The 22,714-nt window shown below is 53.4% G+C and overlaps 1 protein-coding gene across 1 annotated transcript; it reads right to left on the bottom strand.

Annotated features, from left to right (window-relative positions):
• Positions 1–13,020: 13,020 nt before the first annotated feature.
• Positions 13,021–14,847, bottom strand: LOC136570428 (serine/threonine-protein kinase pim-1-like). The gene is given in 4 exon segments (XM_066570903.1): positions 13,021–13,151; positions 13,418–13,594; positions 13,822–14,137; positions 14,140–14,847. Coding segments are annotated over 4 exon segments (1,332 nt in total).
• Positions 14,848–22,714: the final 7,867 nt, after the last annotated feature.

The following is a 22,714-nucleotide window of genomic DNA, read 5'->3' as shown; positions in this document are numbered from 1 at the left end:
CCCAGGTGGGCGATGGTTTTATCATTCCAATGGTGCAACTGCCAGACCAGTCTCCTGGCAATTTAGTGTATGCTGTAGTACCACAGATCCAAAACGGGTGTTTAGGGGCCCCCCAAAATGTATGCTTAGGTTCTGTTGGACATTCCCAATATTTAGAAATGGCTTTCATTCCCCAAAAGGGGTTTATCCCTTCTTCAGTGTACTCATAAAATTCATATGCTTCATGGTAGATACACTTGTTCTTTTCTTTCAACAGACCAAAATCTATTTGGATCTCTTGGGATCCGCTGGGTAGCAGAGTTCTTTTATGCTAAATGCCATTTACAGACCATTCTTTTTACTGGTGTACTGTACCCCTTAATACTAAATTAATACTAAATTCTGAGTTATTCTGTATCCAGTTACAGATTTCTAATAGCCTTAGATTAATCTTCTCCCATGGCCAAATTTCGGTCATCTGAGTACAAACTCAACAATCAGTTAAATTTAGTTTGTGGCTAACTTTTTTCACTGAATCTATGAATAGGTTCTTACCTCGGGGTATCTCTAAATGGTCTTGTTCTCTTATTGCTTTTACTGTCTCTTTCTCTTTGACCTGATGTACCAGGTTTGCTTCAGTAGCATCACATTCAAGCACAACCAGGTTTCTCCTACAGGGCACTCTCCCAGGAGTTGCTGCCTAAAAGTGGTGGTATTCTGGACTATCCAATACATTGGGGGAGGTTAACACAATTCGGCTTAGAATTGGTGTGGACTCTAGACAAGGAGCTCACTTCTTCCTCCTCAAAGAGGGGTTGGTAGCACTCACTGCACGGCTTTCTTGGGCTCCCCAGAGCACCACCAGCAATTAGAGCCATCATTACTGCTCTTCCCAAGAATCTGGTATGGGTCATCTGGCACGACCGGCCCACCCGGCCTTGCCTCTTGGGGAACTTTACTAAGAAGAAGCTTCCAAGCTCTTTAGAGTCCCTTCTCCCCGCTTCTCTGGTTAAACTTCTCTTGGTCCGTTCCTTACTAATTTTGGTTTCTCTCAGGGGAGTGGTCTGTAGAGGATTAACCTGGAGTCTTTGGAACTAAATTGGGGGAACTTAACCAGAGTTACTTATTAACAGTCTTTAACTTTTTACAAACTTATTTTAAACACAGAGCTGTCTTTATAACACTTTAAGATAAGGTATGGTTCTGATACCAAACTCTTTTCTTATTCAGTTCATCAGTCTTTTGGGCTCTTCCTTTTGAGAGTCAACTTTAAGTCTTTTGGTCCTTTTATAATGGTATACTCAGGTGAATTAACTCGTGACGTGGTTGACTCCTGTCCTGAGTTAGGGGGTGAGCCATGTGGAATCTAGTCCAATGTTAGGGGGTGAAACTGACATTGAATCCGGCCCAATGCCAGAGGGTGAGTGGTGTGGAGTCCGGTCCAATCCCAGAGGGAGAGTGGTGTGGAGTCTGGTCCAATGCCAGGGCGTGAAACTGATGTTGAATCTTGGTCCAATGCCAGGGGGTGAGAGGGGTGTGGAATCTGATGATGTGGGTCCAACGTTTTCCTCTGGTCCGCAGAGTCGAATTAGCAATGAGGAGTACCTGAAAGGGGCTTTCAAATATAGGCATTAATGGTCTACTATGATTTTCTCAAAACCCAATTTCTTGGGTTAATGTTATGTATAATTTGTTAATTTCCCTTTTTCCATAGCTTGCATGTTTCTCTCATCAATTTCTGCCTACTCTGTATTTTGCAAGGAGTTGTATTTCTGTTAGCTAACTTAACTCCCAAAGGGCTATCTTGGGGGTATCTTTTCTACAATACTTTTATTCTCCCATTTTTCTCGGCATCTAACTTACTGGTTTGCTGTTCAGTTTTCAAGATCTTATCTATTCATCCCCTGCCTCTGTTTCTCACTTTCACTAACAGCTGAAATACCACTTTTCTTTCAACCCCTTGCATCTAAAACAAACTTTTTCCCCACACTGCTTTTCAACACAATACACCTCCCTCCAAGGAGATGTGGTAAAACTTACAATGCACAATCCACATTACCTATACTTTAATTCGTCTACATTCACTCACTTTTATTTCTCATTCACCTTCACACATTCCTTCACACCCTCAAGACACAAAGTGGATCCTCATTGCCAGAAAATCACGGGTCCCTGTGGCCCCCCCTCGCCTTGGGGTTGGCCTCCAGCTCTCAATATCTCCGGGCCTTCTGGAAGGGCCCTGGCTCTGCTGCCTCCGGTGCCCGTTCACCTGTGAGGCTGCCTGCGTGTCACTCACGCTCTTACAGCTACGGCCCCCTCACACGCCCGGGGAACACTGGTCTGGTTTGCAGGTCACACACACTCTTTCTACTGCCCCCTTCCTACCTGCCCGGGAAGTTGAGGCTGACTTTGTTTGTGACTCACTCTCACACACACAACAGACAACAATAAGGTACCTTTTACTTTCACATCACTTATTACAAGTTTAGTGCTACTGTCCAGTCCTAATGCTATTGGATATCCTTCTACCTAGCTGTTTTTGTCTCACCTCAGATGTTTTTGGGTATTTTACTATACTTTTTGGTACTTTGTTGAGACAGGACTTATCTGCTCCTGTATCCAACCAAAAATGCAAATTCTTCATTTAGGGGTCCCACCTCAATGTTTACCAAGGGCTTTTCTAGATGTTGCATCGGGTCCCCTAAAGTGTAAAGCCCCTGTCACCCTTAATCATCACCTCTAAGAACCCTCTCCAAGGCTTCTTGTTCCCTGGCTATTGCCTCATCGAGACTGAGCTTTCTACAAAACTTCCTGATGTGTCCTGCCTCTACACAATAATAGCAGTGTCATTCACTCAAAGGGACTTGAGGTCTCTCTATCTCTCTTGTACCTGACAGTCCTGGCCTATCTTTGCCTCCTCCTGGTGGTGGACCCACCCACCCCTCACTTTCTTTAGCTATGGCAACCATGATCTTGGCCTTGGCCTTTGCTTTTTCTCAGTCTCTCCTTAAATACACTTTCAATGCTTCTCTTAATAACTCATTTCTGTCCTTCTCTTGCCAATCTTCATTTTTTTTCTAGTTTTCTCCATATATCTGGCCAAGATTTGGTAACAAATTGGACTTTTAGTAGCACTTGACCTTCTGTGGTGTCTGGGTCTATTCTAGAGTACAATTGGAAGTTCCGCTTTGGGCGATTAAGCCAAGCAGCAGGAGCTTCATCCTTCTCTTGTGCCCCCTCAAATTCAGTATTAGTTCTAATACTAATTTGGTATTAGTTCCTTTGGGAAATGACTCTTTGATCCCTCGTATTATCAAAGACCTATATTCCATCATGGCCTTCCTCCTTTCCTCCTGGTTAGGGTTCCAGCTGGGATCTGTCAGTGGCAATTTCTGTTCACCTGATGGCACTTGGGACAGTTCTCTTTCTCCCAAATTCTTATGCCAGCCACCCTAATAATCTGGACCTCTTCTGGTTAGAATGGAATTCATCTCCCCCCAAGTGTAGATATTTGGGCCTAAGAATTGATCCACTTGGTTGGCTATGCCCACTGGGTCCTCAACTAAATGCCCTAACTCTTTCTTGAATCTTCTCACCTCAGAAGCTGTTAGAGGAGCATTCACAAAGCCAACACCTCCCACTACTTCTCCTATAGGAACTTCTCTGAGGGGAAAAAGTCTCTTTGCCTTGGAGGTCTTGGATCTGGTACTACAGTACAGCCCATCTTCAGACACCATGCTACTAGTTTGAGGGATATCAGGGTTACCCTGAACTTTCTGCAGATCAGCAGGTGTATTTGGTGATAGCTGTTTACCGGGCAAGGAGACATTTGTGTCCCAACTAGGAGGAGGTAAAGGGACAGCAATAGGAGGGGGAGAAGAGCTTGGGTACATTTTAAGTGGAGCTGGAGAAGGGGTGGAGAATGCAGCAGGTGGAGTAGGCAGGCACTTGTGGTGGTGCAGAAGGAACTGGAGGAGCCAAAGGGGGTGGTGAGGGAGTGGTTACTAGGGGAGATACTGGGTCTACCATAGGGGAAGCCTAAGAGGTGGAAGGAGGAATTTGAGCAGGCGGTAATGAGATGGCAGCCGGGGGAAGAACCGGACCTGCCATTTGAGGTGCCCAAGGAAGAGGATTATAAGGTGGAGGGGCTGGAGGCAAATAATCCAGGGGGTCCCATCTTTTACCAATTCCAGCATCCTCTCCTTCATTCCCCTCTTTCGTCCTCTGTACCTTACAAATTCGCACCCTTCATCCCCAATAGCGTTCTTTAACCAGCAAGCTACATACAATAATTGCTCAGGATCGGTATCTCCTCGAGCTGTCAGACAATGACTCAGTTGTTGGCTCATCCACTTGTCCCTTGTCCCACACCAAGGCCATCCTCCTTGCACCTCTAATTCTGGCCAGACTTCTACACAATACTGGATCATCTTCACCTTATCTAATCCCTCTGTGGCCTCTAAAGAATGCCATTTCTCTAACAGTTCCCCCAAGGGGCTATTGGGAGGTATATTCCTCAGTCTCTTGCCTGTCTTTTTACTATTACACCCTCCAATTTTTCAGGTCTCAACAGAAAAAAATCCCAAAGGTGCCTCTACTGACAGGTAATCTCAAGAAAAATTTATTTGCCTGATGCTCAGGACTTTACACTGAAACAACTGCCTGATCTCTAGATTGCCTAACTTTACTAATGTCAGGTCTTATATCTATCAGGACTTGAAAACACGAAACCCTGGCGTAAGAAGCCGGTTCGTGCCTGACTCCCCTCTGTCAGGAAAAACAACTGCCTGATTTCTAGTTTGCCTAACCTTCCAAATGTCAGGCCTCACCGTATCAGGACTTAAAAACAAACCCCAGCTTCCTTCGCTGGGATTTGTGCCTGATCCCTTTGTCAGGACTGAATTTGCCTGCAGGGCTTGTGAGCTTGCCCGAACCCTCCTTGGGACTTGCAATCTGCCTGACTTCCCTCTGTCAGGACTTTTGGGGGTGCATGGCACTCATACAACTATTTCCTCCGCACGCCCGGAGGGGGGGCCCTCTCTCCCCCTTAGGGGACGACTCACTCACGCTGATTCCATGCGCTTCCCCCTGTTCCCGGCCGGGCCCTTCGCAGGAGTCCGGAAACGCGGCACTGAGGGGTCCACTCTCGCTCCGAGGGCCCGGCCCTCGTCTCACTCACACACACACTCGTTCCTCTCCTCCTCCCGCCACCGGATTTCTCACCAGTCCGGAGCTCCTCAGCGTCACTGGTCCCCAGCCGATCTCTCTGGTCCTGATGGCCAGCTGTCCTCGAGGTCCAAGATGGCCAGTCCTGGTGTCCTCTTCTGGTGTGGCTATCCCGGACAAACCCCAGCTGAAATAAACAGGGCAGGAGACTTTTTTTGCTTTTAATGCCTTTATTCAAAGTGATCAGCTCAAGATTGGGAAGCTCGACAGGTCTGCAGTCTCCATCATCTTTCCCAGAGTGACTCAGAGGAGGAGGATCTGCGCAGCTTTGTCCATTAGGGGCAGAGCTGGGGGTCCAGTCCTCGTGGGAGCCTTTTGGGCATGACCCAGATGTTGATCTCTACAGCTTCTCTCTCTCTGGGTCCCGGTTTGAGAGGATTTTCTGCTCAGGGTGAGGGGCAATGAAGGTTTTCAGCATCTCTGCAGGCCCAGCACTCTGTTCCTCACGTCCAGACATCACTCCAATTTCCCAACTCTATATTGGCTTGTTGTTTTGGGGGTCTTTTCAGTAAGTTTGGAGTAGTAGCTTCTCATGGCATGCTGGTCCTGAGGTTATTTTGCATGCCCCCTTCCTACCTCTCATCCCTTCTCCTCACTGTCTGGGGAAGTCCCCTCCCTTCACTGTCTTGGTGGAAGAGCCATTACCTTAGCCCTAGCCAGGGCCTTTACTGATACAGAAAAAAGAACCATTAATGACAATGACTCATAATTATCATAATAACCAGGTAGCACTTTAGCAGCAACACTGGTCTGACTAGTTTTTGTAACTTTTTTCTCACAAAAAAAATTGGCAGATTTTTTGCTTATAAACACTCCTGAGCCTCTTCTCCAGACTGAAGAAACCCAGCTCCCTCAGCTACTCCTCATGGGCCATGTTTTCTAGAGCCTTTGTGAGCCTTGCTGCCCTTCTCTGGCCACACTCAGCCCCTCAATGTCCTTTTTCCCGAGGGGCCCAGAGCTGGACACAGCACTCGAGGTGTGGCCTCAGCAGTGCCCAGCACAGAGGGGCAGGCGCTGCCTGCTCCTGCTGCCCACACTGCTGCTGATCCAGGCCAGGTGCCATTGGCCTCTTGCCCCCTTGGGCACACTTTGGCTCACCCTGAGGCGGCTGGTGACCTGCAGGATGTGCCACTTGGCCTTGTGGAACCTCACGCCCTTGTCCTTGGCCCATTGATCGAGTCTGTCCAAGTCTCACTGCAGAGCCTTCCCGTCCTCCAGCAGATCCACACTCCCACCCAACTGGGCATCTGCAAATTTACTGAGGGTGCTCTCAATGGCCTCCTCCAGATCATCAATAAAGATGTTAACCAGGACCAGCCCCAAAACGGAGCCCTGGAGAACACATTTCAATGCAGCTCAGTTTGCATATTCTGCAGTTGGAGGCTGCAATGCCCCCACAACAGAAAGAGCTGCCATCCCTTGGCATTGGCCACACACACAGGTGCAGGAAAAAAACCTTTTACTAGGTGAATATGGCTGACAGAACTGAGCTCTCAGGCACACCCTCCCTCTCCCTAATGACCCTGAACTCAAGAAAAGGGATTTCACCTCCCAGCTCTTTGCACCATTGGATCCTCACACCATCAGAGCTCCACCAGCCTCTCTCATCCTTTTGCGCCTTCTCCCCACTCAAGCTGATGAGCAGCTTTGATAAGAAAAAATGCAGTTCTGCTGCCAACAAGCTGAGCCAATTTGCAAATGCAACTTACCCTGCCAAAAACAGCTACTGCCTTTTTCTTTCAGAGGTGAATCATCAGAAGGAATGAAAATGTGTTGCATTTTAAACCAAAGAGGAAAAGAAACGAAATCACTCACAGAGGATTTGGCAAAGCCAAGAGATGCCAGTGTGGCTTATCCTGTTGGCTGCTCAGTTATTGCAGCCCTTTGCTACTTTACCATTTGTCTTGTTTGGAGATTGTGCTCAGATCATTCAGTTATGGGTGCAGGAGAAATTTAAAAAATCATAGCTGATTGCAAAAGAATACAACTTAGGAAAATTTAAAGAGATTGTGAAGTATTTACATCAGGGTGATGACAGTTACCACATAGAGACCAAAATAAGCCCTTTTAACAAAACTTCATTTCTATCCTTGTTCGTCAAGCCCTACTATCCATTTCTTTGGCTGATGTAGTGTAATGTCAAAATACTGTTCAATATCTTTTATTGTTTATACTTTGCAACACTTCTGTTGTGTTTTCTAAAAGCCCTGGGTATTTTTTAGTTTGAAAAAAAGATCTATTATTTTGGTAGCAACACTGCAGTTCTGTGTTTCCTTTTGGTACTCAGCTGAAGACATAAAGAAAAAAAACAGAGCAGAAAAAATTGCAGAGGTGGATAGTAGATCACAAGGAGCACAGATACAGGAGATGAGTACATTACTACTGCCACTGCTTAAGAGCATCTCTCACAAAAAGCAGACTGGCTACACTGTCCCAAATCCATCATTTCAACTCTCCATGACTTGTTTCTTGCTTTGCAAAGCTGAGCTGATCCATTTTTACCTAATATGAATAACAACTAGTAATACACACTTACAGTTCTCTTGTATTACTGCAACAGCACTAGGTGCCCTTAGAATTTTTTAGGGCAATTGTAATGCCATCCCTGAATTTAAACAGGTTCAAGATATTATTTGTAGCTTATTCTTGAAGGTAATTTGTAGCAAAAGTCAAAAAATTATTGCAGATGTTCAGTAACTGGACTGTTACGTATATGGGATGCACACGATGATTTAAGTACTGCTTCATTCTGTGTGACTCCAGGCTTTGAGAAAGAGTAATCCCACTTGGCATTTGGGCTCCCTTTGGTCTCAGGAATTATGGATCCAGAGTAACTTGTTAGAAGTTTGTGAAAAAATGTCTCTGAAGTTTACAGCAGAGCTGAAGTGTACAGAAGGATGAGAATTCAATGAATAATTCAATGAATACTAAGTTTGAAAAGCATATCCAGTTATCCTACTGGCTATGTCCAGTTACTATCCACTGTTACAGTACAGTGCACAATATCACCAGGAAAATTGTGAATGTCATCTTCAGACCGATCTATTAACACATTTTGGTTTTGATCAAAGTTACTTTCTACAAATTACCAAGTTGTTTTGCCTTTTTGAGGCTCTTGCTTTTTTTGTGTTACGTATTTACATGTATAACACAGGTGGCTCCTCTGTCTTGGTTTGGAAAGACAGGTGTTTGCTAAGGAAGGCAGGAGCCTTTCTTGAAATGGAAAAAGGTAAATCCCTTCCTTCTGAATTGTTATGAATTTTAAATTAAGGGGGGCTCTCAGGTAAAAATCAAGAATAACAGTTCTTTATTAGGGAAGAAAATAAAAAGATAAAATAAACAATGCAGTAAACCAAAACAGCACTGACAGAGTCAGAATACAACCTGACACCCTGTGGGTCAGGGTGTTGGTAGCAGTCCAGTTGGAATTGTGGCTGCAGCCCTCCTGGAGTATCAGGTGTGGTTCTGTTGGAGCAGGGATCCTGTAGAAAGGTGTAGTCTTCCTCTGAAGATCCACTGGAAGAGGCAGCTGCTGTTCCTCTGGGAAATCCAGAGGAGAAGCTGTGCTGGTGTTCCAGAATTTCAAGATTATATCTGGGTATCCATGCTTGGCTCCTCCCTCTGGGTGGAGCATCTCCCAATGGGATGCTGTAGTTCTTCTCAGCCATGCAGTGACATTCCATAGCTTATTATCAGCAGATGTCTCCCCTGGAGGGAGGATTGGCTGTGGAAGAGATAAGGAAAACTGCCCAATTAACAGAAGACAACTGGCATACAGGTGGCAAATAGAATCCATACTGCTTGGCAATCTAGTATATCCTGAATCTGATCAAGGAACCGAAAAGGAGCTTTTAGATTTTCTAAGCTGAGGTCTGTCTTGCCTGTTTCTGAAGCTGCAGTCCAAGAGCAGTGACAGAAAGGTTGCTGCTCTGGGAGCACGCTTCTAGCTTGAATTTAGGCCTGAAGGCATTGTACCAATTTACAGCTCTTACAAGAGCTCTGTCACTGCACAGAATTTCCATAGGCATTACAACACAAAGAACTCCGTTTCCCCCCACAAGCTCTTGATGCAGCTTTCTGTACCACCCTGGTTATGTCCTCGGTGAGGGGCCTTTCTGCAAAAGGAGAAGGAGACTCTTTAGCATAACTGTGTATTCTGTGGAGTGTTTTATCATAGTCTATTAATATTCCCTTTTCCTCAGTTCCATAGCTGCTTACTACTTTCTAACTCATTGATTTTAATAAACCAATTAGGCATGCTGCTGTATTCTATTCTACTCTCCCTGTATTCTTTTCTACTCTCCCTATGGAGGAAAAAAATTGCCCATAAAACCTATATGCAACAACTGCCTCATTCCAATGAAATGCAAGAGGAAACAAATGCCCAAAGAGCAGAAATCCCCAAACATGTCACATCCAGTCACGGAGAAGCTCATGGGACAGAGCCATGTGGCTGGAGAATGTGTATTGCACTCTGTATTGTTAATTGACTGATGCTGAGTATTTCAGCAGGTAACTTCCAGGGCTTCCAGGACTGTCCTGGTGGCTGTGATCCCAAATTACTCATCGGTAGCAAGTGAACAAGAACAGCCTCTAGGAACAAGGGCATTGCTGAGGCTCTTGCTTGCTGTGGCGGCAGGGTGGCCGTGGTAAGGGTGCCACAACCTTCCTGAAGAGCCTCCTAAGAAGGACAGCTCAGGGGCACAGGCACATCCTCCTCCCAGAGCAGCGTGTGATGTTCAGCTTCCTTCTTCAGGTGACACGGAGAAAAAAGGCTGGAGCTCTGCATGGCATTCCACAGAGAAGAAGCCTTTATTAAGAGCAGGGCACTCTGCATAGGGAGCCAGGGACAGAAACTCTCAGAACCAGGGAAAAACAGGATTATATAGGGAAGGCAAGGGGCGGGACAAAACTGGTAACCAATGGGATAAGGGCTTAGGGGCAGAACACAAAGGGAAGGACCAATGAGTACTGGGGGATCAACATAAAGTTGCAAAGGCAGCTGGGGGTCATATTTGCTCGCCCAAACTAAAAGTCAGTGGGTCAGGAGTTGGCCCTCCAGGGGAGCACAGTAAGTTCTTCTCTGGCTGGATCTCTGGCCCCCACAACTCCCCCTTCTTTATTTAATAAAAAATCTTCTCCTAGAGACCTTGCGAGTAACTTCTTAGAACAGCTGAACATATATAAGAAAATAACAACATTTAAAAGGACCCAAAAAATATTTCTTAGGAGATCTCAGGATCTCTAGCTGGTCAGAGTGACCCTGATATACGTTAGAAAGTCTCTTCTCCCAGCCTGGTGCTCGAAGAAGGAGTCAGAGCTCTTCCGTTCTTGGTCTCAAGGTTGTTTATTGTATCTTATCTATAAAATTCTTTCTCCTGTCCTGGCGAGGTCCGCTCAGCAAGACAGTCAGAGGCATTCTGCCGGCTCCGAGGAGGTGTTATCTTTTTATACTAAAAACTACATGTACGATATTTACAATTATTTTCCAATACCTATCACCTATGTTAGACTGTGAGCTTCTACTCTAGACCAATCTAAAAGTGTCAACATCATAGCAGAAGATGGAGGCCAAGAAGAAGAAGAAGAAGGAGAAAGGCTGGACACACCCCGATTGCTCCAACTTGCCCCCTGAATCCCCATCTAGAAACCCCAAAAATCTATTTTTCACCCCATGATAAATTCATTTTCATTCTACTTAAAACTTTCATGGCTCGCAATTCTTCATATAAGGTTGGTAATCGTTTTTTCCAAGGGCTAAATCAAAGGCACAGGGGTCTTAGGCTCTGTGCCAAGGTCTCTGTGCCCCCTGGACAGGGGCTCGAGTCCTCCAGGGCAGCCAGAGGAATTTCCTGGGTTCTGACAAGTAGCCCTGTTGCAGTCCCTGCATACAAGAGTTTACTGGATCACTTTGATGCCAGGGAGCACCAAGAACTTGAACTTTCCTGGAGTCCAGCCCTGCCTGCCTATCACGGAGCAGAGGGAAAAGATGAAGAACCTGGGTGGTGGTTGAGCCAAATTGGCATTTTGCCATTTCTGAGTTCCTCCCAGCTTTTGCAGCAGGGCGACAACCCCATCGCTGCAAAGCACTTCCTTTTGCAAAGCACGTGCAGACCTCACTGGAAGGGGCTCTTGAAGGAGCTGCTGCAGTTGGCTACAGGAGCTGTTGTTGAATTTTTCATGTTGCTTAACCCCCCCTGCCAAATGCGATCAAGAGGCTGAGGAAGGACACAAAAAGATTACCCTGGAGAAAGGGAGGCCAAAAGCTTGGAAAAGGAGGAAAGAAACGCTCTGATGATGACAATGACAAAAAAAACCCAAACAAATTTATTTTGACAGCAAATGAACACCGGCCGCCCTCCAGCCCTCCCAGGCTGGCAGGCCGAGCGGTGCAGTTCCCATGGCATGAGGTGCTGGCAGCCTGCGGAGAGAAACCAGAGAGCCACGGTCAGTGGCAGCAGGCTCCTGTCCCCCTGTCCCGCCATGGCCTGTGCCCGGGCCAGGCTGCTGGCTCTGCTCAGAGCCCAAACCTCCCGACCCATTCTCTGTTTTTAGAGAAGGGCAGCGTGGCAGGCCACGTTCCACCTCCTCTGCTTAATCATGGCACAGCAACCTCCTCAGCAGCTGCAAGAGCGGGATGCCCGTGTGCCTGCTGCCGTCTGCCCGGAGCCCTTCTGCCAGTCGAGCTATGGAGCCGGGTGCCCACCTCTGGAGAGCTGCTGCCAGGAGAGGAGCCGATCCCAAACCAGGTCCTCGTCCATCTGGAAGGGGCTGTCCCCGCAGACCGTGGCCCCTGGGGCAGCGCTGGCACTGGACGCGCTCCACGGACGCTGCAGGCGCTTCCCTGTCCGGTCTGGGCACCAGGTGTAATCCTCCTGGGAAAACAAAAGAACAATTGCATGAAAGCCAATTCAAAACAAGACCTGGAAACAAGAAAAAGCACAAAACCTGTCACCGTTTCACAGGCCTGAGGAGGGTCTGACCACTCCATGTGAGAATTAAACCTGTTCAGAGGTGGGGAAAATCCCCACCTTTCCTGCCCGTAAACGCACCCCTTCCTCAAGGGCCTGCAGAGCAGACCAGCTGGGGCACGGCTACAGAACCCGTCCCCCCCTCTGCCACCCCCCATCCACATGGATGGATGCTTTTGTCAGGCTGGCTGCCCCCGCCTCAGCCCGTGCCAGGCTGGCTGGCAGAAGCTGTCAGCAAGGCCAGGAGCCGGCTCCCCTTCCACAACATCCGTCCCCTGTCCCGCCAAAAAGCAGCTCGGCGGCCAGCAGAAAAATTAATATTCCCCGGCGCTGCTGGGCAGGGAACCTCCGGCACGTGGCCAGGCCGAGCCCTGCCGTGCCTGGAAGCACCAGCATCCCCCCACCCCTGCGCCGGCTGGGGACTCATCTTGATTTCATCGGAGTGCAGAGCGTGTCCTTCATGCAGGGGCCGCAGCCAAAACCAATTGGCTCTGCCCCGCCAGTGGCCAGCTCCAGGACGGTGTTCCCAGCTCCACGTCGTGCTCCAGAAGAACACGCCAGCTGTGCCTCGGCTTGCGGGGACATCACGATGCCATTGAGCTGCAGGGGGATGTTTCCTCTGTCCCAATCCGTGTCACCTTCACTGCACTGCCACCACTTCTCCAATAGGACGGGCAGTACGGAGCCGCTCCCTCCACAGCTCGTGGGGACCAGCGGAAGCAGCATCTCCTCGGCTGCACTCTCTCCTCCGCGCCGCGGCCGCAGGGAAACGCTCCGGGGTTTTTTTCCAGTGCCACGAGACGCGTGCTGCTGCTGCTTGCTGGGCTTCTGGATTCTACTGTGCTCAGGGATGCATCTCTGCTGTCTCCTGGGCCAGGCAGGGCTCCTGCAGCCAAGAATGCTCAAAAAGGTCCTCCAAGCATGGCCTGTGTATGGGGTCCATGGATAAACACCACCTGATGAGGTGCTGGCACTCTGCAGAGAGAAACCAGAAGGCTCCTGTCCATGCTCTCCCACATTCCACAGTGCCCAGGCAACACCAGGAGTGCTCAGAGCTGCACCCAAAAGCTTCCTATTGATCCTCTCTTGCGGAGGACACCAGCACAGAGGCACAGGTGCCACCTCCTCCAGCTAAGCCCAGGAGATCCACCTCCTCACCAGCTGCAAGAGCAGGATGCTTATGTGCCAGGTGCCCCTCCCAACCCCGTTCTTCCCCTCGTGCCTTGAAGGCGCATCCCCACCTTGAGACACCCGGGGCGGGAAGACGAGCTGGCCCTGGACGATGTCCTTGTTGGTGCGGAAAGGAAGGTGCCCGCAGACCAGCTCATAGAGCAGGATGCCCAGGGACCAGATAGTGGCTGGCTGGCCATGGTAGCAGCCAAAGAGGATCCACTCTGGTGGGCTGTACTCCGGCGTTCCTATGGGACACAGGCGCAGCTCATCAGGCCCATGCTGCTCCCTCCTGCCTTCCTTCCCTCCCTCCCAGCCAGCTCCCGTTCCACAACAGCCAGCCCCTGCCCTGCCAAAAAGCAACTTGGCTGCAGCTGGCTGAAGAAGGATTCCCCCTCTTTCCTTCCCCCCTCTTCCCCCTCTGCCAGCAAAGCGGGGAACTCAGCTGCCCGGCTGGGCCCCGGCTTGGGCTCACCTGACATCCGGGTGTAGAACGTGTCCTGGAGGATCGTGCCGCAGCCGAAGTTGATGAGCTTCGCCTCGCCCGTGGCCAGGTCGACGAGGACATTCTCGGCCTTGATGTCGCGGTGCAGGAGGCCGCGGCCGCTGCAGTGCTGCACGGCCTCCAGCACCTGGCGGAACAGCCCCCGCGCCACGGGCTCCGTCAGGAACCGCCGCTCGTGCAGGAAGTACCAGGGGTCCTCACTGCGCTGCGGACACTCCATGACCAGGGCGAAGCCCTCGGGCACGTCGAACCAGTCCAGGAGCCGCACGACGCCGTGGAGCCAGGCCACGACACCATCCACAGCAGCGCCAGCTCCAGGGGCACAAGGGCGCCATTGCGCTGCGAGGGGACCACGATGCCGTCAGCGGGGCCGATGCTGCGCCGCGCCTCAGGCAGCCCCTGCCCAGCCCCACCGCGGCTCGCCATGGCCCGGCCCGGGGCGCTGCGCGGCCCCCGCTCACTCCACGCTCGCTGCCCTCGCAGCGTTCCGGCTGCCACCCTGCCAGGCCTCGCCTCAGCCCCGCCCGGCCCGCCCCACTGGCTCCTCCCCGCCAGCTCCTCCCGCTGGCCCCGCTCACTCACCAGCCGCGCCCACTCCGAGATGCGCTCCGGGACACTCGCTTGATGGCCACCTGCGAGCCAAGGTGAGCAGTGGGCTGAGCTCGTCGCCCACTGCCCGCTGCCCGCCGCCTGCCGCTGCCATGCGAGCCGGCCCCGTCTCTTACCGGGGCGCCGTCGGCGAGCCGGGTCCCAGAGTAAACGCTGCCGCAGCCGCCACTGCACAGCAGCGGGCCCTGCCGGTAGAGCTGCCCCAAGGGAGGCTTCTCCGCCCGTGCGGGGGGCACCGCGCTGCTGCTCTTCTGCCCGGGGCACCCGCCCGCCCGGCGCGCTGCTGCTTGCTGAGCCGCCCCGGGCTGCAGCGGCTCGGGGCCGGCGGCCGAGCTGGCGAGCGGCGGAGCTCGGAGCAGGGAAGCTGCTGGCCACGCTCTCGGCCATGGGGCGGGAGCTGGGCGGCAGCGGAGTGGCTGCGGGCGGAACCACAGATGGGGCTTCGTTTGGGGCCGGGGCCTCGGCCGGGGCTGGGCCAGACCCCGCGCCAGGCCGAGCCAAAAGACCGCGATGCTCCGCCAGCACCAGAGCCAGCGGCTCTTCCTGCAGCGCCACAGCCGGTACGGAGAGAGCCCGGCCCAGGCGGAACCACGGCGGGCTGGGCAGGGGCGGGGACGGGGCGGCCCCGCCAAGGGGCACCTTGCGGGACGCAGCATCAGCCAGGCTGGGAGAGGCAGAACATGGACGGCACAGCCCGGGATGGGACGGGACGGGAATACAGTGAGTGGGAGGGAGAAGGGGATGCGGAGCAAGGGAAAAGTCGAGCTGAAAACCGATCAAGAAAAGCACTGCTGCTGCTGCTGCTGCTGCTGCTGCTGCTGCTGCTGCGTCTGCTGCTGCTGCTGCTGCTGCTGCGGAGCCGCCGGAGCTCGCGGCCGTTCCTCCGTTGCCCCGCGAACCCAACGGAGGAGCCGCCGCGCACCCCAAGGAACGAAAGAGAGAAACAAACAAATCACACCCCAAAGTCATTCCTATTAGAGAAGTAACCAAAGAAAACAGTGTAGCAATAAAGAAGAGTGTTGGCTTGTGGCTTCTTTCTTCTTTGCGTGAGACAAAACATTTCATGGGTGTGATAAACGAGTTCACTGGATTTAAGGATCATACAATTATTATTTTTTTATTATTATTATTATGCAAGCAAGAATAAGCAAAGTCCAGCGCTGGGCAGCCGGGAGTCTCCGCTCCTCTAGGCTCGCACCGTTCCTATCCCCAAGGTTCGCCTTTTATTGCCTTCTTCTCCCGGGTTCAGGGATGATGTGGTCTGTCTTTTGCGCTTCCCCGTTCAGTTGCTAGGGGGTGTTTTTCTGCCTTCTGGTGGTCGTGGGATGAAGGCTCCAAGTCCTCCTCTTTTAACCGCTGAGTGAACTTTTCCTTATAAGGCATACCTATACAGTGGAATTTTCAGAACACTATACGATTCCTGCAAGCCTAAGCAATTCTTATGAGTTTAAGGATTGTTGTTACAGCCTTCCTCTGTGCCCTCTGGGTGAACTTTTCCTTATAAGTTATATCTTTACCATGGAATTCCCAAAGCACTATATGATTCCTGCAAGCCAAGCAACCATGTGTGGCTGCACATTTAAGAATCAAGCGGTTTTAGCTATTTAGTTATTGCTTTTATATTGTATAATTATTTAGCTATTGATTTAATTAATGAACAAACGTACTGCTCCTTATTACATTCAATTTGTGTTGAATTGGGGCTGGGTTGGGAATTGTTATTTTGGGGAGAGTTGATGGGTGTTTGTTGTGGGTCCTGGGGAGGGGAAGTCCAGGGTTTGGTGGGGGCGATAGTCGAAGGGAGGCGGGAGGTGATTGGACAGGGGACTTGAGTAATCATTCGACACCCTGAGAAAATGATTGGTCCAGAATGAATATCGATAAGGATCAATGAGAACACCGGAAAATGACCAGTCAACATGCGGATCCAAACCCCACCAATCCTGGACCTGAGAGGGGTTATAAAATGAGGGTTTGGTTGGGTTGGGGTTCCTCTCCTTCTGAGGGATGTACTATATGGGGGGAACCCAGCGTGTTTGGGACATGTTGTTATCTTTGGGTTGTTGCGTGGGAGTTTGGGCTTATCTCAAACTCCCTGTCCTCTGTAGTTTGTTTTGATAAATGAGAGCCTATTTCCTTCTCAAAATCAGGCCTCATTCGAATTCACAACAGCATGGTTTTTCACCAGCACTGAGTGGGTTCTTCCTTGTCATGGTTGGGCCTTGCCAGGGTTTCCACAGCCCTCTTCCATCACCAGTGGCTTCTTTCCCAACCCCAAGTCTGTACACAAGTCCCAGGTGCTGGCGAGAGGGCAGTGGATCACCCCGTATGCCACTGGGGCAGCCCCCGCATGCCCAGGGATGCTGGGGCCAGGCTCTGGGAGCAGCAGCATCCCCCTGCTGAACTCCATCTCTATTCCATAGGAACACGGTCATACAGCCCCCCGGAATGGACCCACTTTGGCTGGTACTATGGCAAGCCAGCTACCATCTGGTCCCTGGGCATCCTGCTGCACCAGATGGTCTGTGGGGAGCACCCTTTCAGGAGGGGCCAGAACATCAGCTGGGACCATCAGCTCTCGCTGCCACAAGGGCTCTCTCAGGGTGGATCTTCATCTCTGGCCACGGGGGGAATCCCAGTGCTGGGAGACAGCAGCGGGCTCGTGGCCATCCCGCTCTGGGAGCTGCTGAGGAGGTGGCACATGTCCTGCTCTCCTGCTCTCCTCCAAAACAGGGAATTGATGGGAAAGTTTAGGCCCAGCTCTGAGCACATCCAGCAAGGCTGGGCATGGCAATACTGGGGCAAAGCCAACAGGAGCCTTCTCCAACTGCCCGGTGGTTTCTGGTTTCTGTGCCCAGAGTGCCAAGATCTGATCTTGTGTTTATCCACGCTGGACGTGGAAAGGCCCTCATTGGAAGAGCTGCTCTGTCATCCTGGGATGCAGGATATTCATCTGCCCTAGAAGAAGGGAGAGAGCCACAGGCACACTTTGATGCAGGGCCCTGGTAAGTTACAGCCCCACACATGCCTTGGCAATCAGAAGCAAAGGAACCCAGACTTTTTTGTGCTGCCCGTGTCACTGCCTAGGGCTCATCAGATGGGAACACACAGACCTTGTGCTGGAGCTGAGCTGCTCTGCCCAGCACTGGTGGCTGCCATCTGAGCTGGTTTTGCTTGTCCTGGTTCCCTGACAGCTGAGGCCCTGGGCAGAACCCTGAGAGCCTGGTCTCAGCCCAGGGAAGGAGAAGGAGCCCCTGGAGAAGCTGTACCAGGTGGGGCTGCTGCTGCTGGAGACAGCGAGGACGACACCAAGGATGACAACCTCTTCCTGGACCTGGCCACTGACCAGCTGAAGATGATGGACTTGGATTCTGGCACCTTCTTCAAAACCAGGCTCCACAGGAAATTCGCAGATGAGTCCACACACAGGGGGATGCTTCCCGATTTGGGCATTGCACAGCCTAACCAGGAACCAAAGGTTCCCCCTTTGCTGGGGCGGGTGCAGCTGATCCTTCAGCCGCTGCCCAGCTGCTTTTGGCAGGGCTGGGGCATGGGCTGGGGTGGGTACAAATGGGAGTGGGCTCCTGGCCCTGCCAACAGCCCCCAGCACCCACCGTGCTCCGGGCTGGGGCTGGGGCTGGGGCAGCCAGCCCGACACAAACAAAGCCCCATGGTGGGAGCAGAGGTGGGACTCCAGAAGCTGTGCAGGGGCTGCTTTGCTGTGCAGGCAAGGAAGGGCTTGGGCTGCTCCACTGCCCTTGTTTGCTTTGGGGTCACCGTTATTGTGGGGGGCAGTGCAGGGGGAAGGGAGAAAGCCTGGGCTTCCCTCACCCGTGGGTGGGTTTTTCCCTGGCATGCAGGGATTGGGCCTTCCTCAAGCCCCTGGTAGAGATAAGATTTTTTACCTTTTTTCTTTTTTGCCCCATTGTCTGTAATCTATTTTCAATAATTTGATGTTTCTTTTTCTAGAGGAAGCATTCAAGGGGGGGATGGCATGAGGTGGGTCCCCGTCTGCTTGGCAGGGTGGGATCAGAGCTTTTGGGAGATGGCAGCGAGCACAGGAGCATCCTGCTCTGGGCAGCTGCTGAGGGCTGGATGTGCCCTGGCTGGCTGCAGGCTGGGCACATGTCCTGCCCTCCTGCTCTGTGCCAAAGGCAGCAGGGATGGGCAGCTCTGGGCACCGCTCTGAGCACGGCCAGCATGGCCTGGGCACCGCGGGCGGCTGGGACAAGGGCACAGGAGCCTTCAGCTGACGGGTGGTTTCTGCTTTCTCTCCTTGCAGCCGGGCTCTGCGGCTGCTGAGGCTGCTCTGGGCTCTGCCAGGGCTCTGCTGGAGCTCAGCACCGGGCCAGAATCAGCCAAAGAAGAAATGGTGTGACCTGCAGCACAGACTTGCTTGAGCATTTTGGCAGCACAGCTCAAGTTTGCAGAGTGTACAGCTCCAAGGGAAAACATGACACCCCCCAGAAAATAAACTTGTTCAGTAACTTCTGAAATGAAATCAATCTGGGATGACCCCAAATGACATTTTTCAGCTTGCTCAAGTTGTAGCTCAGCCCTTCTCTGAACGGTTCTCTCCTCCACCTGCCTTTTACTTCCCAACTGCTCCCTCTTTTCCCCCAGTGAGTTCCCAGCCCATTGCAGTCTCCATCACACTGTTGCCTTCCTTGGTGCCCCTCACCATGAGGAAGGCAGAGCCCCAGGTTTAGGGACTCATCCTGTCACTGCCTGAGGAGCAGCAATGTCTCAGAGGTCCAGTGGGATTTTAGTGTCATTCAGAGCTGCTCTCCAGCCCTCAGCTCTCCTCACTGCTGAGCTCCCTCTCCCTTTTCCTTGTCCTTGCAGCAGGATGAGCTCTGTGAATCCCCTTGAGCCTCCCCACTCTTCCCAGCCCACGCACCCACCTCAGTTAGGCTGAAGCTGAAGCTTCTGTGTCTCCTGTGGCACACCAGCCCAGTGCCCTGTGCGGGGAGCCCCAGCCCCAGAGCACAGCACACAACAGTGCAGTCTGGGCTGCAGCAGCTGCCCTGCAGCCCTGGCTTGGCTGTTTGTGGCAAGGGAATGCTCCCTGTGTCCAGCTGTCCCTGCAGGATGGCCCCAGGGCAGAGCCCAGCCGGGCTCCCACTGCAGCCCCTGGAGCTTGGGGCAGACAGTGCTCCCAGAGCTGAGGTTCCTGGGGAGCACCCGGAGCTGTGCCTTGCACTCTGTTGCCGTGTGTCACAGTGCAGGCTGGCTCGTGCTGTGTGAATGTACCAGCCCTGGTTTGACTGCCAGGGGCCTCGCCCAGTCACATCTCTCCCAGGGCTGCAGCATTTCACTGGCCAGAATCTGACAAGGCACAGAGATCAGAGCAATGAAATTATCCAGACTGGGTTTCTCAAAGACCCTTTAGAAGGAAAGGCTTGAGAATAAACGCTCACTGTTTGCCACATGAACAACGGGGTGAGTGCTCTCGCTGTCTCCAACCCACTCCCCCTCCAGCATATGTTACAGCCACCCACTCCCTCACACATCCCCCTCGTGCCTTCCCACTGCCGTGTCCTGTCAGGGCTTCCCAGCCCCTCATCCCTTCATGGCCCCAGCCCCTCAGGGGCTGCCCCAGCCCGGCCAAGCTGCCTGGCAGCAGCACCGCAGCCCCACAGCAGCTCCAGAGGAGCCCCATCCAGAGGCAGCCGGGAGCCCTCAGCAATCCAGCCAGCAGCACGCGGGCAGGAGGACACAGAGGGCGCTTCCTGCCTGGCACAGGGCTTGTGGCCATCTCCAGGCACCGCTCTCACAGGGATCCCCACAGCTCCGGCCCCTGCCCAGCCGCTCTGTCACCAGCACAAAAGCTTCCACAGAACCATCAAAGGCCAAGGGGTTTCTGGCCATTTTCCCTGCAAAACTGCATGCCTGGGCAGCTCTCCGAGCCCAGGCACCCTTGTCCCCCTTGTCCCCCTTTTCCCCTAAGCCCTGCAGAGCCTGGGTAGCAGAAGAAAGCTCCTGGGAGTCTGTGTATTATAACAAACTCTATATTCATATACTAAAGAACAACCAGAAAGAAGAAAAGAACAATCTGAAAGAAATGGAAAATTCCCCCTGGCTCAGGTGGTCCCAGCAGACAGAGCCTCTGGCATCAGCTCTCTGCAGAGCTGCAGCAGCGCAGCCAGCCGAGCGCCGAGAGACGAGGCCGAGTCCTCCATGCCCTGCGGAGCTGATCTTGCAGGCTCTGGAAGACGGAATATGGCTCACTCTGCAGTGCCTGGAGGGCATGCAATGTTGCAAGTGCCACGTCTGACACGGCACTGCTGGTGTCCTCTGTCAGGTGTTGAAGGGCTGAAAGAGAGAGGGACAGAGCCATGGTCAGATGCCGCATCTGCGGGGAGCCGAGGAGAGCGCCCTGGCAGGGCCATGGCAGCCGGCTCTAGCCATGGCCAGGAGGGAACAGGGACCAAGGGGACCAGCCCGAAGCTGCTGGCCACGAATCCCCCGAGTGGCCCTGAAATCAGTGTGTGCTCTGCCCACGCCGGCCCTGGTGCGCACAGGGAGCAGAGCCCTCGGCAGCCGGGGCAGGGCTTGCAGCTCCCCCGGCAGCCCCCGCTGGCCTCACTCACCGCTGCAGATGAGCCGGAGCTCTTCCTTCTTCCCCCTCAGGTGCCGCGCGGCCATCCCTGTGAACACAGAGCCTGTGAGGGCGCCAGCGGCACAGCTCCCTGCCAGCGGCGCTGCCGGCGCTGTGGCCACACGGGCTGCTGGCCCGGCAGGGCTCAGCCCGGCCCTTGGCGCACGCTGCCGCCCCAGGGCACGGCTGCCAGAGGGCGGCAGCAGCAATGCCCAGGCCAGGCGGGGCTCCACGGCGCCAGGCCCGGCTGGCGCTGCCGGGGCAGCAGGCGGGGCTGGGGCCGAGCTGCGGCGGGCCGGGCCTGGGAGGGAGCCCGGGCTCGTGGCTCACCCGTGAACCTGATGGCCGCCGCTCGCAGGGACTCCTGTGGGTTCTGCAGGTAGGGCAGGGCTTGGCGCAGGTGCTCGGCCGCTCTGCTGCTGTCCTCTGCCAGCTGGAGAGAGCGGCAGGAGGGAAGGCTTGGCGCGGGCTCAGCCCCTGGACCGGGCGCTGCCTACGCCCGGCCCCGGCCTCCCCTGGGCGCACAGCCCTGAGGCGCGGCCAGCAGCCGCTGGCCAAGGGCTCCCGAGGGGAGGGGGCAGAGGGGGCCGGCTGCTGCCCGGGGAGCCGTGGTGCCGGCCCACCCTGCAGCCCCGCCAGGCCGGGGCTCCATCGGCCCCCTGCTCGGGCCCTTGGGAGCCTGGAGAAGAGCCTGCAAGGCCTCTGGCTGCAGCAGTGGGCAGGGGCACAGCTGCCAGCCCCACACTCTGTGCACCTCCCTCAGGGGGCTTCTCTGGGCTGAGGCTGGGGCTTCCAGGCCGTCCTTACCAGGCACTCGCTGAACTTCCACAGATTCTGGCTCTTCAGCAGTCTTTCAAGATCCTTCCTCTTCAGGAACTCGGCCACACAAAGCAGCGATTCCTGAGAAGCCTGGAGAGCAGCAGAGACGCGGAGATGGCCCCACAGCCCAGGGCGCAAGACCCGCGTCCCTGTGCCAAGGCCTGCAGGAGGCTGCAGCCCGGCAGGTGCCAGGCCAGGAGGCAGCCGAGCACCCTGCCAGGAAGACAGCAGCAGCCCACGAGTCCTCACCTGTGCCACAAGCTGATTGCCATCATGGCAGTGGAAGAAGAGGGGCAGTAGGCTCTGGCGCAGGGGTGTCTTCAGGGCCTTTTTTTCATTTTCCCTTTCTGGAAGAGTCACCAATGTTCGGAAGAGCAGGATGGAGAGCAGCTGCACTTGGCTATTGTTCTGTATGGAAGCAAGAAAAAAAGACCTCAGCATTGCGGCTGCACGGGGCTCAGCTTGGCGCAGGCCTGCAAATGCACAGGACACAGTGTGCGGGCAGCAGCCAGTGGCCGTGGCTGGGGGCAGTGAGCCTTACATGGTCAAAGAGTGGCAGGAGCGCCTCAAGCAGCTGCAGTGTGATGGGGCCAGGCATCAGTGTGTCATTGTCCAAGATAATAAAGCTGAGTAGCATGACTGTCATGCTAACTATCTCTCCATCTGCGTCCCACAGGAACTGCACAAGACTTTCAGTCAGGCTCCACATTTTTTTGGTCTGTGCGGAGCACAAGTTTGTGAAATGCCATCCTGCTGCCGCAGGGCCCAGAGGCCAAAGGCCTGTCCCGAAGCACTGGGGCAGCTGAAGTGGGAGGCAGGAGAGCTGGGAGCAGC

Source organism: Molothrus aeneus, unplaced genomic scaffold (genome assembly GCF_037042795.1).
Source record: "Molothrus aeneus isolate 106 unplaced genomic scaffold, BPBGC_Maene_1.0 scaffold_34, whole genome shotgun sequence".
NCBI classification, from domain to species: Eukaryota; Metazoa; Chordata; class Aves; order Passeriformes; family Icteridae; genus Molothrus; species Molothrus aeneus.
This window is presented reverse-complemented; position numbering and strand designations above follow the sequence as displayed.